Source organism: Penicillium angulare (assembly GCF_028827245.1).
Source record: "Penicillium angulare strain IBT 27051 chromosome Unknown utg000011l_segment0_segment0, whole genome shotgun sequence".
Lineage (NCBI taxonomy): Eukaryota > Fungi > Ascomycota > Eurotiomycetes > Eurotiales > Aspergillaceae > Penicillium > Penicillium angulare.
Window position 1 is genome coordinate 713,241 of NW_026623170.1, and position 16,950 is coordinate 730,190.

Genomic DNA, 16,950 nt, shown 5'->3' on the forward strand with positions numbered 1-16,950 from the left:
AGGCGGAAGGTTGGAGTCGATGCGTGAAGGGGTGTCGCAAATCACCGGCTATACCTGGTAGGCTGTACGCAGCTTCTGACTCACGGGAGAAGGCAACTGTGAGAGGAACGAATCGAAGTCGGGTATCATATTTTTATAGCCTTGCAAAACCTGTTTGACTAGTTAGAATGGTGTTTCCCTGTGTCAGGGTGGGGCTAGAATATATACCTGTTGAAATGAGCTTTGAATATCCCGGTAGTCCTCGTTTGTTGAGAGCGACTTGGTTGTGGAAGCGGCAATGGCCGCGAAGTAAGTTCCAAGGGATGACTCCATAGCTTGAGGGTTCTTCATCACCACTTGGTTGAAGCCAAGGAGTGCGGATGCCTTCTCGCGGCTGAAGTCGATCTTGCCCATTGACTTCAGGAAGGGATTGGCATATTCGCTCAATCGTGGAGCCAGCTGGTCAGAGCAACACAGGCCAAGACGGCCAAGTGCCATGGCGGCATTCTCGTTGACGGAGTCAATGATATCCTCGCTGTTGATGATAATTAAAAGACCACGGTATAATGAGTCGATGTATGGCACAATGGCACCCTTCTCCTCCTTAACGGCAATCTCACCAACAGACCAGCAGGCATTGTTCAATACGCTGAATCCGGTGTGACGATCATCATCGGGGATCAAATCCAAGTCAAGCTGCTTGATGAGGTGCTTCAGGATTTCAGGAACGAATGGCTCCATTTGAGGGAAGATGCCGATGGCACAGTCGCCCAGAAGAGCGTATGAGGACTGGCGAACTTCATAGTTGGGGTCTTGCATACAAAGGGAAAGAAGCTCGAAGAATGGCGGGTTGGACTTGGCGATAAGTTCACTGCTCTTTTGTTTGTCGATGGCTTGAATAATGCAGGAGAGAAGGTCCAGGCTAGTAACCAGGAAATCCTTGTCGGGTTCATCAACGGCGGCATTGTTTGCGGAGGCATGGGAGTCTGCAAGGTTCTGGTAGATAATTGTGGCGCAACGTTGGAAGAGTGGTGGAGCGAAAGGCGCAAAGGCATCCTCGTAGGCTGCAGCTATGTATCCAAGACATTCAAGCAGCGGGAAGAGTTCGCGAGACTGGTCGTTCACCTGGTTGTATCGATCGATCAAGGCAGGCATCAGAATATCAACCAGTTGGGGTTGGGCCAGGTCACCTCCGACACATTCAGCGAGGGTCTGGACACAGTCGTAGAGAATATACATGTTTCGGTCCTTATACTTTCCAAAGCATTGGACGAATTGACGGAGAATAGGCTCGCAGTAAGGTGCCAAGTTCTCATCTGACTTCTCCTCCAAGCTGGCAAACGCAGACGCGGCAGCTTCCTGCACCTTCTTGTTGTTGTCAAGCATGCGGTGGAGAATACCCTCCATCATCGGCTCAAAGAATTGATGCTTCTGAGATGGCTCGTTCAGGTGCGAAGCCCACTCCGAGTACCGTCCCAAACACCAACAGGTAATCTGGCGCACAACAGGTTGTTCATCGCTTAGGAGGGAAATCAGGTACGGAACCAGTTCGGGCAGGTGAGGCATAACGGCGTTCATACAGCCATCTGCAACGGCACCCAATGTGAGAACGGCGGCCTCGCGGTTGGGCCACTGGTCGTGTCGCAGAGTCTCCTTGAGGTATGGCAGAATAATCTCGAAAATGGGATCATGGTAGACATTTGAGAATACATCCAGCGCAGCAGCAGAGCACTTCCGCAGAGTCCACTCATCCTCGGGGTCGTCTCCAAACTCCGAATCTTCAATTTCGCCTTCGCTCAGTTCGCCCTCTTCTTCCTCTCCGGGCTGCTGTTGGCCGCCGTTGGCTTGATCACCCTGTTTTGACATATCAAGACGACCAGCCTTGCTCTTGGCAAATTGGGGCTTCAGATCCTCCGCACGATCCTCGGTGTCGGCGTCATCCTGGTTGTCCATGAGACGGATAACATCCTCCTCCTCATAGACCATGTTCTGAAGAAGCACGGGGATAATCTTAGACATATGCGGGCCTAGAGCTTCCTGCAGGAGCTCCTGCTCACCCGATACAATCCAGAACTCCGCTGCATCCAGAGCAAGCTCAGGGTCCTCTCCATTCTGCTGCTGCACAAGGATATAGCCAACCAGACCCTCCATGTGTGGGATCAGCTTCTCAGGTGCGAACTCCACAAGCTGCGAAAACGACTGACAAACCGCTTTCCTAACCTCAGTATCCTGATCTCCAGCCAAGTTGAACAGGTGCGACAAGAAAATATCGAGCGAACTCATCAACGCCTGAGGTTGATGCGGAAGGAAAATCTGAATGCTGCTCAGAGCAAGAGAACGAATCCTAGAACTCTCGCGAGCAGTGAATTCCAGAAGCTTAGGAATAATCACATCCAACGGGCGTTGTCCTTGATAATCGCGGTCTAAGATCTTGCGGTTATCTTCGCAGACCTTAAAGAGAGCAGACATCGCAGCTTCCTGGGCAGCAACCGACACATTTCCCGGAGAGTTACCAACGAGAGAAAGCAACTGGTTCAAAACCTCCGGCCAGGCCAATAATCCACCACGTTGTACCAGCTCAGTGATCAGACTGCCGGCACCTCTTTGAACCTGTGAGTTACCGTCCTGCAGGGCGATCAGGGAAGCGGATCGAAGGAAATTCAGACTCTCGGTAGGAATGCTATGATATGCCACATAAAGCTTCGATTTAATGTTCATGGCTGCGGCGAATCGCACATAGCTGTAGACATTATCGTCCATCCCAGCATTGGGCGGAGCATGCGGCGTCGAGAAAATGTATGTAATGTAGTTGATATAGTCCGGAGATGAAAGCGCCTGGCTAAGCATCTAAATAATCGCGACATATTGATCAGTATGAAATTCTGTATAATCTTTTTGCTTTTCTTCCATCCTGGACCAGAGGGGAGGAGGGGTTGCCAGTGGGAGGGGAAATTCAAGATTGAAGGATTGGACTGCAACTGCACCGCAGGCCTCAAAAAAAAAAAATTAAGAGCGAGGATTAAAGGGTAAGTACCTGTTCAGCTTGTTTTCGGAGCTCGGGATTTTGGCCATTGAGTGAGTCCCTTAGGCAGCAGGCCAGCTGCCTCAATGGCTCTTCTTGAGGTTGCCAATCCATGTTGAAGCAATGGGCTAGAGAGTCTTGCTTTGCGACCGCAGGAGTAAAAGTGCGTGTGGCACAATGAGCCCCGCCAAGAATGTGGGAACGGGTCTCCCCCTTCTCTTGTTCGTTCCCCAGATCAAAGACGATCCGTCTTCTGATATGCACCCAGCACACGAAGATATAAGGGATGGGATAAAGTAGTGCAGAAACTCAGAAGGAACTGATTCCTGTAAAGCAAAAAAAAATAAAACTGAATTGTATGGCAAAGTTTCCTAAGAGAATGAGGGGAGGTTGGAGGCGAACGGGTGAAAGGGAAAGGCGGTAGAGAGTGTAAGTAAACGTGCCCACTGCAACAATACAGTTACAGTAGAGATTTACCAGAGTTTACTAGTAGTATGGGAAAACTGCAAACGACATGGTCAAGGGTTAGAGAGGACATCTGTACTCTAGATAGTATCTAATAATATACGAGAGTCTGGATGGTATGTCTTACAAACAAGGACAATATGTTCGTAGCAACCTTATTTTTAAGGCCTCAATATGGCGGGATCAACTGACTCGCCAGCCCCAAGAGGTAAATATAGTTACGCGATGATCATAATAGTAAATGTTGACTAACCTCGAGCACCCACGCCCTCAAAGGTCCCAGATCGTGTGATAAGTGAGAACACCAAGAAATAAGCCATAAACAGATCGACGCCGACAATGTAAACTGTAAATGCGACATGTGCAAATGGTATATTTGCACACTTCCCCAACCCACCAACCACGAGGTAAAACTAAATAACTAGGCCCACACCATCTTCTTAATATCATAAACTAAGTATTCTAAAATTCCAGTTCGTTTCTTCGCATCAGCCAAAGGAATAATATCACACTCTTCAACCACAGACCCCGACTCCGACTCGGCATTCTGTGACGTCCCTCCATCACTAATACCCGCCATCATCGCCCGCTCAATATCATGACTGATCGTCCGGACACGATCAAGCTCGCGCACAGTACCCGTAGTAGGTCCAAGACGAGGACTAGTCACCTTATTCGCTAAAGGAAGGGACTTGAATGCGACAAAGCGGGTAGTGGCCCGCTTACTACCACGTAACCAGGAGATCAGATCCCATTCCCCAGTTGAGCTAGCCGTAGCTTCAAGAGCAGCAGGTCGAACGTTAGTCTGTAGAGAGCGGGTGTTCACGCGCAACAGATTATCATCTCCATCACGATATACAATTACCAAACCAACATTGGTGCGTTCGTCTGATTGGCTTTCTGTCAGAATAGAGGTAACGTATGTACCGTAGTGAATACGGGAGATGGAGCGTAGATCAATGCGCTCGAAGGAGAGAACTTTGTCCGTTTCCCAGTCGAAGCGACAGCTATACACGGCGGCATCTGTTAAAAGAAGGACAGACTCTTCGAATGGGAGAGTCCGTAGTGTATTCGGTTGGCGGGGCGTTGACATCGTCCAGCCACCGAGGAATTCTTCAGAGGGACTACTGATCACGATTTTGCAGCTGGTGTCGATTGCATTCTGTCGGATTTTTCCAACTGAGATGCCCGGGTCGGTGGTTTGAAGTTCCACGGAGAATTCGTCGAAGACATGTTTCGAGACGTTACCGAGTAAATAGTCGATACAGGCTTGGGAGAAGTAATCGTTCACAATATTGTTGTAGTATCGCGAGAGAGTGAGACCGAAGTCGTTGAGGGCACCTCGGTAGTCTCGCTTCCGGGTACGGGTATAGTCACCTTTCAATGCTGCAGTGGATGAATACTGCTTGGATATCGCGTCGCCGTTATCAGCCCAGAGGGTATTGAACCATTGGGTTGACGAGTCACCACCCAGATCAATCGCGAGACCTTCATTCTGAAGTTGGCGTTCTAGCGCCCACTGTCCAAATGCGCACTGGGCAACTCCAGTTCGATCAAGACAGTCCATGCAATTCGTGCGCATGATACCAGTCTGCTTGAGCGAAGATGTCCCCCCTTTAAGGCTGGTGTATCCGAATTCTTCTAGCGTCTCTTTCACACGGTCAACAAGACGAGAGACATTTTCAAACTTCATTCCACGACACTCGTTATGGAAATCGAACCATTCCAATCCCAAAGGTGATCCTTCAATCCCGCCGGCCTTATTAAAAACATCCGTATACATCTCATACTGTTCACCGAGCTTCAGCTCACCAGCATGCTTATCAATCAAAGACACAGCCTGTATCTTGCCATACCTGCGACTCATCTCCCTGAAATGTCTTTCAAAAGCAAGTTGATTAATTTCAGTAGAGTGATGAAGTACAGGAACAGGCTTGAAAGCGTATGGCGATTGGGAGAAATAGAGCGGGATCGACCCTCGCACCTGTAGGTACGAATAAACATTATCTGACGGATCCCATCTAGGGCCTGAGAGAATCTGCTCCGTCTCAACTGTGTTGGCTGTATTGCCTTGATCATCTACACCACGGCGCAGATAGCGAAGACCAGGACGGTTGACTGAGCGACGAGAAATGAGTGTTAAGAGGAAATTGCGCTTAGGAACCTCGGCCTCCACAGATGCGGCATCGTGACTATTCCCGAGGATCTTTGGCTCAGTCAGCTCTTCGGCAGAGGCATCATTTGGTTTTTTCTCAGGGCTTGCCACGGTGAATTCTCGCTGGCCAACAAAACCTTGCAGAAGAGGTAAAACGAATCCATGTGCACCGTTTTCAATAAAATTGAACATAAGATGCTTGTTCCAGAAGTACTACTCTTAGTTAGCATGATATACCACTTTAAATTGCAAGTCCACACCAGTTGTACATACCACAGGATCCACAGCCTTATGAAGAGGAAGATGCTCCGTCCTCACACCCTGCGCATCAAAAGCCCTCGTAAGATCATAATCATACGCAAAAAAGAAATTATGCGACGAAAACAATAACTTCGTATAATTAATCAGCTTCGGCAACAATTCAGCTGCCTGATCAGATCTTGAGCCATCCTTAACGCCCTCTTTCTTCTTCTCCTTCTCCTTCTCATCTCCAGACGCAGCAGTCCCCTCCGCACCCCCTTCCGTACTCAGTCCAGACAGATCAACACCAACATCTGAACTCACACTCGCGCTCGTAAGTCCCAACGAATCATCAAACGGGCTCATACTCTCAACCACATCCTGCGCAATAGGTCCCGGCCTCGCTAATCCCAAATTCTTCCTTGAAAGCCAATTCGCCGCAAACCGACCAAACGGTACCCGTTTCCCAATAACATCTTCCGCAATACTACTAACGCTCGCACCGCGCGTATGGACCGCCGCAGCACGAGAGGGTGAAGTCGGCGCGCTGGGGATTTCTGTCTCTGTCTCCGCATTCTCGGTGCTAGTGCTAGCTCCGGGGATTTTGTCTTCGTGCTCGTCCTCGGAATCAGAGTCGGAGTCTAGAGTAGCATCTGGATCGGGATTATTGCGCGAAACATCTTTTTGGGCTTGTGTGATTGCGCGGTTTGCGTCTGATTGGCAGGATAGAGGGATTAGCGCGACGTTTGTTATTGCGTAGATTGGTCGGCCTTGGATTTGGGCGACTTGTGTTCGTTGCGTTATTGATACTAGGAATGAGCGGGATGCGACGGATAACAGGCCTAGATTATATTAGCTAGAGTGTTTCAACTTTGAAATGTGGAGCGTTGGGTTTGGTGAGTTGTTTCTGCGTTGCTTGGTTCACGTACCGACAATTCCGTATGCTTCTAGGTTCAAGTCATCGCGACTATCCAGTACCTCGGTGGTGGTAGTTGGTAAAGCGGATATTTTATTCGTTTTGTAATCGATGCGAATGGACGAGGCCTCATTATTGCTCCCATTGTTATTGTGGCGGGGTCCGTTGACGCCGTGACCGTGCAGAATCAGTCCGTCGACCGCGGCGATGATGATAAGTTTCCGGAGAAGACCGGGCATGGCGGATGCTGTCCCGCTCGGAAATGAATATATACAGGAACCAAACCGAGCCGAACTCGAGGAAGGAAGGTGAGGAACGAGAGTGGGACAATTCGATCAAGATCGAAATCAAATCAAGATCGGATGCGCAAGTTCCAGTAACAGCTGACTTGACTGACTTGTGAGCTACATCATCGGGCAGCCCCACTTCTATGGTTCGCGCTCGGTTCAGCCCAGTTCAGTTCCTGTACATAATGAGATGAGATGGATGTATGATGATGGATTAACCACTCTATTTGCGAAATGAAATTCCATGATAAAACACTCCGTATATACAAGATGCCCTCTCGCCCAATAACCAAATCACACAATGAGAAAGGACATGAAAAAAAAAGAGAAAAAAGAAAATGAGGAAACTAGGATGGTCGGAAAACAAGAACAAGGAAATTCACCTATTTAAGAAACCCAGAGTCATATCCAATCGTTTCATACAGCATTTCCAGTGCCTGGTATGAGAATGCCCGAGTATCATTCTCTTCACTCGGGCGTTTTGGAGGGAAACAATAAAAATACAGGGGCTTTGGGGGGGGGGGAGGCCGATGCGGGAAAGAAGCAGGGAAGGGAAAAAGATGAGAAGAAAATGGAGAAGAGCGTTGCGGCAGTAACTTCGTGAAGGAAGTGGGAGGCGCTACTAGCTTCAAACCACTCCAAGCGATCAAATTTGACTATTATGTCTGGTATGCTTTGCTGTCTCGTTGTCTCCGTGCGGAACAGTCGGACCAGGTTCACCATCCGTATCCTCTGCCAAATCATTCAGACCAATGCCGGAGTTATTTTCGAGATCGTACGAGTGGATAAGACCCTCGCGGTCTCCGTGGCCGTTGAGGAATGCGATGCTAGAGGAACTTCGGCGGGATTGCATGGATCGCCGTGTTTGGAAGCTTGCGATGCCGTCGGTTGGTACGCCCTCGTCGTCGAGCTTGGAGTGGGAGAGGTTTCGTCCGTCGGGATCGTGTCGGGATAGGTTCAGAAGATATACGCCGGTGAAGATGATGAGGAAGCCGCAGAGTAGGGAGATGGTGTTGACTGCATCTGTGGTGTTGAATCCCTGGAATAGAATAAAGGAAGCGCAGAGCGTAGCGGTCGTAAAAGTAACATAATAGAGGGGATTCACACTATGTTGCGGGAATGGTATTAGCGATGTAGATGTAGAATGATTCCTTCGGCATGTTGGTGACTTACATGGAGGTTGGGAATGAGTTCAATGCCTTGTTGAAATAGTTCATTTGAGTCAAAATGCAGAAACCAGTGACAATAGCAAAGACATATGTAGATGCATGCACAAATTGGTTATTTCCACCAAGAGTCAGTTTCACCGCAATGCCAAAGGCCTTGACCGACATGACGGAAACTGAGCCGACAGTGGAACAGATCGAGATGTAAACGAGGGGATTCTTCTTTCCGTGCAACGGACCGACTCGGTATATCATCAATGTCGAGAAGATTGCGACTGCCAAGCAGTATAGAAGGAAAGCTATTCGGAAGGTTTATTAGCAGGCAATGGGAGAATCTCAGGTGCCAGTCGCAAACGTACGGAATTTCACGGCATATCCGAGGATATCGTCAATGGTTTCGACGGGCTTGTCGGGGGGAGCATGGAGGACAATAACGACTGAGCCTAAAAGACACATCGCACAGCCCAATTTACCTAGTGTTCCCAATCGCTCTTTCAGGATATATGAGCCTAGAACCGCACTGATTTGGTTGTTAGCAATGTCACCAGCCACCGGACGGAACAGAGATCGTACCCGATCAGAACACTCAGCGCACCAAGCGGGGTCACTAGAATTGCGGGCGCAAAAGCATATGCGGCGAAATTGGCAATTTCTCCAATGGCGACTGTTCGTCACGTTAGCGATTCGGGTTTTCATCCTCGGGGTTGGTTGTTTCAAATGTCAAGGCTCCGTACGTGCAATAACACCCGCCCACCAAATCGGACTCTTCAAGTATGAGAACCCTTCGCCTTCAAAGCCATGTTGTTCGGATGCATGCATCAAACCCTAAAATAAGCGCATTAGCACTTCTATTCCACCGATATCGATGTCCAATTCCCTTCCGACGTTCCAGCCCAGCCTGGGCAGGCCTGATTCTCCAGCCGGTGGACTTCGGGGTCGCACGAACCTTTTTTGTAATAACGAAACTTGTGCCTAAGAACAGATGAATTAGTCGTTATCTTCCATAGAGACCGGAGTCAAGAAATCCCATACCAATGGCCATTGTTGACAGGATGGCTAATATAAGCCCGACATATCTATTGTACGGCGCGGACGGCAGGTTAGCCTTTCTGGCCAAGTTGTCCACATCGAAATGGGGATCAAAGCAGAAGCAGGGGGAAAGCGCGGTCGCTCGTACTTGTCTGGAAGCATTTTGAATAATATGATCTTTTCTTTTGGAGCCGATGCTCCTTCTGTTGAAAGGCCTCCAGTGCCTACTATGAAGATCGGGGGCTTGCGGAAATGAGCGACTCGGTCAAACGAAGGGATAGGGAATCGCGGAGGACCAGCGGCTAGGGGCTGGGATAGGTAGAGGAGGAAGAGGTGGTACAGAAACAACGAGCCCGCCCGAGATTTCTGGTAGATTTTCTGAATGCTGAAATGTCTGTTTCTGCAGGGAATCTGATGAGTAAGGGGAAAGGCGAAAGGTAAGATGTTTGGTGCCTGCGTGCGGTGGGGTTCCGTTTCGAGACTGGGCCGATCGGGACGCGTAAGAGAACGGCTGAGTTGGTGTACTTAGACTTAGACCTGAGCAGCGTTATGGCAGAATATTATAGAGTATATGTCTCTTGTTTTACTATATAACAGTATTTTAACATTATTATACATTTTATATGTCTACTCGGAATAAACGTGGTCAATTCATCCAGGCATTGTGCAGGCTTATGCTTGGACCCTGAAAGTTGTTCATAAGTAGCGGCGATCGTCGTTTCACTGCGATCTTCCATGCCAACACTCTGTAGGGGAACACCGCTTTCGGCTACATCTATACTTAGGCGGGCTCCACTCCTTATTTAATTTTAAAATTAGGGACCAGATATTGATCTGTGAGCCCAATTATGTGGGCTTCTAATTTCCAGATGCGCATATCCCAGCTGACACTTGTCCAGTCAACTGGTCCAATCATGATCACATGAGTTCATCCGACCTCGGGAGTAGTATATCATGGCCTATGAATACACAATTTGAATACATGTTTGATCATGTTGCCTTAACTCAGTAGCCCTCTTCATCTTCCGAGGAAATCTCCTTCAAAACAACTCCCAGCCCTCTCACTCTCCTGATATCTTCTTTGCTGGTAGGTTGGTTCCAAACCTCTTCCATTTGATCGAGCCATTCATCCTGCAAAAATGCGAGAAGATCCTTGCCCGAAGCCTCGTACATTGGTATTAATTCCAGCATAAGCTTCTCAAGAAAGGCAAGGTCATCTATCGAATCCTGGATCTCATCGTGATCGGGTTCCTCATGATGTTGACAGGTATGTGGAATACCCAAGGTATCGAAAGTGAGTACGCGAAGAATATCAATAGCATGTTGGTTGAGACTCATCAGTACCCCGGACATCATCTTTTCTGTCAGATCTAGCCTTCGCTTCACAAAAGTAGAAAACAAAGAAGGGAATTGACGCTGATAGGCATAAAAGTCTTTATCAGGAGGATCAGAGCGCCAGAAGAGCGTCGCAGCATAGCATCCGCCTGTAGAGCAGGCGCAGTGACACGAGTCTTGGCAATCCTCCTCTAAAATAAGTCGCAACATCCTTTCTTCGCTTTCACTTGCGTTTTTCACTTCGCGCGTAGCATAATACCATGAAGCATTATATGCCAAGTAGTGCAGAGCAGGAATATTCCCCCGTCTGAAATAGACGTCCGCCCCCTTTCTGATCAGCCAATCTGCATAATCCAGGAAGTCATCATGATATCGATGGATGCCTGGCATGGCCATTAGTGCGGTAAAACCATCACTGTCGGTCTCATCAATATCTCGAAACCCTGCATCCCATAACATATCCGCCACGATTGGATTTTCGTCGATGTGCATGTAAACAACCCACCCTTTACCTTCAATATCATTAAATTTCACATGATATTCCTTGAGCAAGTTATAGACTTGACTAGCTTGAAAACCCAGAAGTGTATTTGGCTTCGGCATGAGATCCTGAATTACATCGCTCGGCAAGTGGCGTTCTGCAAGATTATGTAGTCTCCTTCTTCTTTCCCCCAGCCCGTCAATAACAAGCTGAACGATATCAAGGGAAAAACTCTTACTATTACTCGCGATGGATGTCATTTCTTCTCCATTCAATTCGAAATTTTCAGCGGCAATGATATTACGGACGCATTCGATGTTGCCAATCGAACAAGACACATCCAAATAGCCCCCGCCAATCTTATATCCAGCACTTAACAGCGCATGAAAACCGTCACTCCAAAGCGTATATAGAAATAATGGCATTTCAACTCCTTTTTCGATATTTGACTTCAGTAGTCGGAAATCCCTGTTGATCAAAGGTTCAAGTGCTTCAGAAGCGGAAATTTCTAAGATCACGGTATAGTTGTCAGATTTAGCCAAAATAATCTCCAGTAGGACACACCTTCTACTCCGATGTAGTCCTTGAAATTTTCAAAGAGCAATATTTTCATGGAATTCCCGGATTGAGTACCCCCTGGTGTACCCAGGCACCAATAAGAGTCTTCATCTAAGAATGGCTGGCAGAGCCGAAAAAAGTCGTCGTCTAATTCCCAGCGAGGGAGGATTGAATAGCGTGCCAAGATGTGGCTGATAAAGAAATCAACAGGAAATTGATCCTGATTATTTGAAGAGTTGAGAAGCATTCTTCCTAACACCCTTTCATTCACAATATCCAGAAAGACTTTCTTTAGTCCATCGTCATAAAATCCGTACTCGCCGATATATTGAATGATTCGAGCTATAAACTAGAGTACACATTCAGTATACAACTTGGTTTAGATAAACGTGTGTCATAGTGTAGCAGAAGTGAAATGATGGAAATATTTGAAAGCGAACTTGAAGAGACTTAAATGGTATGGCTTCGGGGAATTTACATGCGCTATCGTGTTACCGTTGACATCGATATCTGTCGGAGAGGCCCTTCGATCCTGGAATACTCGTTCTATTGTTATGAGGGCATCTCTAAAAGCCCCCACGAGAGATCTCATGCCTTGTTTTGACCTAATGGTGTGTGCGTTGGACTCTAAATTTTTCAGCACCTCGAATGCAGGCGAATTGGCGACCATTGTTTGGAATTCCAGGTGAGGGCTAATTGCGAACCCACCAGCACCTGTCGTGATGCCAAAAGCGATTTTCACAGAGAAAGACAAGAATTTGTTGCAGAAGACATGTTTTGCTCGAAGACCCCTGAACTTCTTCCCTGTAAGGTAGAAACGACAACCTTCCATATGACCAAAGGATGTTTGTCCGTATGGGAAACAAATGCAGCCCCGCTTAGAGCGACGTTGCCGAGGTTCTATCTGCGTTTTAAGCTGCCCAATACCCTGATCAATTTGGTGATGCTGGGTGATAAGACCTTGGAGTGCAGAGGGATCGGGGAATCTTGTTTCGTAATGGGAAATGACTAATTGCTGCCCAGGAGTCAGTCTTAGAACGAAGGTGGAGATGTAAGAGAGATCCAACCATCTGTTCCATTTTGTGGGCAAGACCCACTAGATTATTGTTGAATTCATCGTGTCTGTGGTCTATCTGTTGAGTAAGTGCCAAAGTTTGCTTGGTACTCGTCGCGATGTTTGTCGAAGTCTCCCCGAGCAGAACTATTTGTTTCCTAGCTGCCAGACATAAAGAGCTGCTGTATTTTAGTAACCTGTCAAATGTAAGAAATCGAGGCACATACAGTTCTAGTAGATGCAGAGCTGTATCTAAGCTCTCTTGAAGCTCTCTCGTTGTGGATGAAAGCGCCAACAGAGTCTTTCGTCGGAAAGGGTACATGGCTCGGTCGAATATTTTGGCCCTAGAAGAGTTACCAGACTCGTGCTCCATGACCTTGGAGAGCATATCATTTAGTCGCTTAATTCCGTCTTCACAATCAGTGACACAGCGGAGCGCAATCTTGGATTTAGCAGAGGTAGAAGTATCTACCACCTGAGCGTCGGCGAGGACATCATGTAAAGCCTGAAGAATATCTTTCAAGATGTTTAACCGCTGTAGAATTTTGCTGGTTTCTTCGGAGAAGGATTTGTATTGGTCATAGTAAGTAAGCAGGCTCTGACAAACAGTGAGGCCGAGGGAGATGAGACCGACGGGATCGACCATAGCGTAAAATTTAGCAAAAAGTTGGAGAGAGAGGCGATTTAGGTGGTCTACCTGAGAGGGCGACTCTGAGTGTGAGCGATTAAAAGAAGAGAAGAACAGAAAGGTGGACTTGGAGGTTGATTCGAAAATACATAGCCCTGTTAGCTTCAAGGCTGAATTGGCTGTAAGCGCCGGGATGCCTTCTCCTGCCACAGCCCCTCGTTGGCTGTGCATGCATTGGTACCCATTGGTCTATCCACCAGTCACAGATGTGGGTGGGAACTGATCAGTCTAGGGAAGCAAACATGCGTTACCAAGGGCTCTATGCCGATTTCTCATGCCCACCCTGACTCTCAAGACCGCCTTCCAAGGTTGATGGACATGCTACAAAGGGGAGTTAAATGTTTGAATAGGGACGATTTATTTCCAGTATCTAAACTAAAGATAGATAGCCCATCACGCTTGTACGCCGAATACTATGTGTGGAAATGCAAACCGGGAAAAACGATCACCACCAGTACTCCCTTCCACGCCCGAAACAACTTTTGGTTGCAAGTGGTATCACGCAGAAAGCCAAAACAAAACAATAGTAACATTACAGGGAGATAAACTATGATAGCGCAAGAAAGGACAAGGAGGAATTGCAGACTAACTCTGCTTGGGTGGGTCGGCGGAATTTGAGAAGACCTCGAAGATGATCTCGGAGGAAGGGAAAGGGGGTTCTTTGACGTACCTGTTTCATTTCGTCGAGGCATCGAGTCCACGGGTCGTAGTATTTGCTGAAAAGGATCAGAATATCAGAATTAGTTAAGGGGTGAGAAGGTAGGTAATGGAACCAATAATGGCATCCAAGCAAGGCACTAGGTCGTCAACCAGAGGGAACATCTTGGAAGGCGAATCGTGCCCAGAAAGAAGATCCGTTTACGAGGGTCGCCGGCGCTTGATATCAGGCGTGGTCGATTCTGTGATGTCCCATTCATCCTCCTCTTCACGAGAACGTTTGACGGATAGGTTGTCATGCTTATGGGATTCAGTAGAAGAGGGATCTATTTCACCCAACTCAAGTTCCTCCGTGACATCCAATTCAGAGTCATGATGATAGTCATCATCAGCTGATTGTTGATGATCGGCGCCGTCTTCAAAATCGGGACCCACAAGCTCGTCTTCAGTATTTTCAAAGCCCTCGAAATTTCCAGAATCATCGTGACGGAGATCCTTAGGGGGAGTTTGCAACACATCGTCGGCGATTCCGAGTAAATGATCCTCTGGTTCCGGAGTTTGTTGATGCGATGGATCCTGATGTGGGGCATTCTCCAAGGTGGATTCGGACTCTTCATACAGGTTGGATTCGAGATTGTCCTCTGAGGCGTCCGTATCATCATGAGCCTCTTCTTCTGCTGCCTCTTGGTTACTCGAAGCATCTTCATGATCGTAATCAACATGCCCGCCTTCATTTTGGTCATCGTATTCATCCTCGTGAATAGTGAAATCAACTACTTCTAGCTCATCGGCCCCAGAAATTTCATCACTATCGTCAAGCTCATCATGCTCATGTTCTTGGTTGGCATGATGGGTTGTGTGTTCCTCTGAGGCGTCATGTAGGATATCTGTAGAAGACTTATCTTCAGGTTGTGCATTTATCGCATCAGGCTCGGAATCGGGGGCCACGGTGTTGGTAGACGCCGTTCTGGGATCTTCATCATCATCACGAACTTCAGTGTAAGCTACATCATCATGGGGTATTTCTTGGAAACTTTCATGCACTTCGGTTGTATTTGGCTCATGTTGAGCCTCATCAGGTTCGGCATGGTGTTCAACAATGGGCTGCTGAGTGGCCTCTGCTGTTAAATTTGCTGCTTCGTTCGACCGGTTGGTTCCATCAGGGACCTCACCACTTGTCGCAGCTTCTTCGTGGACCGACTGACTCTGCTGAGCGGCTCGGGAATGTAATCCCTCACCAGATTCTTCATGATCATTTTTAGTCTCTTCCGCGGCGGGTTCTTCTTCGGCGTCATCATAATCCGCCCATAATTGAATTTGGGACAGGCCTTTGCCTTCCTTGGCGGCGGAGTCAAGACTCGCCAACTCGGTATGAACAGCTTGCTTGCTAGAAAGGCTAAGGTAAAGGGCATCGGGATGATGGTTGCCATCGTTATGACAAAGGCGAAGATAAATTTCCATAATCTGATGCAGAGTGAATCTAGACGTATACGAGGAGTCCTTCGGATGCCAGTTAGTAATTTTTTTCTTGTTGAATGGGGTCATGTGTAGCGCTTGCTTACCTCTGTTATTTGAATACCAAGAGAATCGATATCAATAACAAGAACATCATTCTCGGCAATATTATCCAGAAGCACATCACGCAAAGATTCAAACAATTTATCAAAGTTGTCATAGGCTGTATCTTCATCGTGGAGGAAAAAGGTTTCCGCTGAATCACCTTCCAAGGGCGGGAACAGGGAAATCTCGTTCTCCTGATAGATGACCTTGACTGGGTGGAGTGTTTCATCTTCATGGACACCCTCATGCGTACCCTGAGGCTCTGGTTCACAAGGGGCGTGCGGCTCAGCACTTAAAGCCTCGGCTTGAGCAGGAGGGGATGGGGGAGCTTCCAAATTACCAACTAATTGATTGGAATGGTCATGCTCCTCGGAGACAACATTTTCATTTTCAATAACTTCGTTAGTTTGCTCGGTTGCTTCTTTGTTCTGGTCATGATCGACACTGGGCTGAGGGATCTCCGGTGGTTGAACCTCTTCGGTTAGACCAACGTCAACTTTGCTAGCTTCTAAAGAAATAGTTTGCTGTTGATCCGCAGGTTCTTGCTTCTCGACTTCCAAAGCAATGGAGGGAGGCGCCACCCCATGAGCATCTTGTTCTTTTTCGATGAGTTCAGTCGTTTCAGGGGCAATCTGTGTTGGTTCGTTGATCTGAGGCTCAGCTGTCGTTGAAGCTTCAATAAAGATGGTGGGCAAAATAGCATCAACCGGTTCTTCATGTCCACCTTCAAGCATGTCTGCCTCATATGTGACTTCTTCAAAGTGGACGTCGATGTCATTGTCGCCGTCAGGTAAATCTTCCACATCGACCATCGATCCTTCAGAGGGTTCATCAACCATATCGTCATCATCAGTGGCCTCGTTTTGAAATAAGGACGGTTGAGATGTATTGGGGAAATCGTCGGCGCCCATCATATCGCTATCCATGTTGGAAGCGTGGTCCTCCATTAGGTCGATGTCGATGTCGAAGTCGTCGGTCTGACCCTGGTAGGGCGAAGCCATTTCGAGATCCTCACCCGCTGGGATATCCATGGCAGAATGAAGTAGCGAGGATGCTGTTGTCATAGCAAAACGCGTCGAACGACGAGGTGCGATACGTGTTGCGAGAGTTGAAGTGTCGCGGTTACAGTGAAAGAAACATAGGGGAGTAAATGGGGGGAGAGGGAAAAAGGCGAGTGTTGAAAGAAAAGAACGTTTAGCTCTGTTTCATATCAAGAAATATGAATAAGCTTTAAGATCTGAGATATCAAGGGTAGAGTGTGAAGGGTTAACTGAGAGACATAGGAAGGAAAAAAGTTGAAGTTGTTCGCGGTCTGACAACTAAGCGAAGGGGGAAAGCGGTGTGCACGGACCAAGGGC

The 16,950-nt window shown here is 47.7% G+C and overlaps 5 protein-coding genes across 5 annotated transcripts; all 5 read right to left on the reverse strand.

Moving 5' to 3' along the window:
* Nucleotides 1–48: 48 nt before the first annotated feature.
* N7478_012426 (putative importin beta-2 subunit) lies at nt 49–3,115 on the reverse strand (the record flags this gene model as incomplete). The annotated part of the gene is made up of 3 exons (XM_056928640.1): nt 49–150; nt 208–2,826; nt 3,014–3,115. 3 exons carry the CDS (start codon nt 3,113–3,115, stop codon nt 49–51), a joined length of 2,823 nt encoding a protein of 940 aa, XP_056773198.1.
* A 772-nt stretch (nt 3,116–3,887) lies between these two features.
* On the reverse strand, nt 3,888–7,016 carry N7478_012427 (uncharacterized protein; the record flags this gene model as incomplete). The annotated part of the gene is made up of 3 exons (XM_056928641.1): nt 3,888–5,834; nt 5,895–6,703; nt 6,791–7,016. 3 exons carry the CDS (start codon nt 7,014–7,016, stop codon nt 3,888–3,890), a joined length of 2,982 nt encoding a protein of 993 aa, XP_056773199.1.
* Nucleotides 7,017–7,710: 694 nt separating this feature from the next.
* On the reverse strand, nt 7,711–9,272 carry N7478_012428 (DUF803 domain membrane protein; the record flags this gene model as incomplete). The annotated part of the gene is made up of 7 exons (XM_056928642.1): nt 7,711–8,170; nt 8,238–8,529; nt 8,590–8,750; nt 8,804–8,894; nt 8,965–9,055; nt 9,177–9,202; nt 9,263–9,272. The coding sequence occupies 7 exons, from the start codon at nt 9,270–9,272 to the stop codon at nt 7,711–7,713; spliced, it is 1,131 nt and encodes a 376-aa protein (XP_056773200.1).
* Nucleotides 9,273–10,264: 992 nt separating this feature from the next.
* On the reverse strand, nt 10,265–13,333 carry N7478_012429 (uncharacterized protein; the record flags this gene model as incomplete). The annotated part of the gene is made up of 6 exons (XM_056928643.1): nt 10,265–11,232; nt 11,314–11,583; nt 11,640–11,975; nt 12,129–12,648; nt 12,701–12,866; nt 12,915–13,333. The coding sequence occupies 6 exons, from the start codon at nt 13,331–13,333 to the stop codon at nt 10,265–10,267; spliced, it is 2,679 nt and encodes an 892-aa protein (XP_056773201.1).
* A 900-nt stretch (nt 13,334–14,233) lies between these two features.
* On the reverse strand, nt 14,234–16,656 carry N7478_012430 (uncharacterized protein; the record flags this gene model as incomplete). The annotated part of the gene is made up of 2 exons (XM_056928644.1): nt 14,234–15,532; nt 15,595–16,656. 2 exons carry the CDS (start codon nt 16,654–16,656, stop codon nt 14,234–14,236), a joined length of 2,361 nt encoding a protein of 786 aa, XP_056773202.1.
* Between the last annotated feature and the right edge of the window lie 294 nt (nt 16,657–16,950).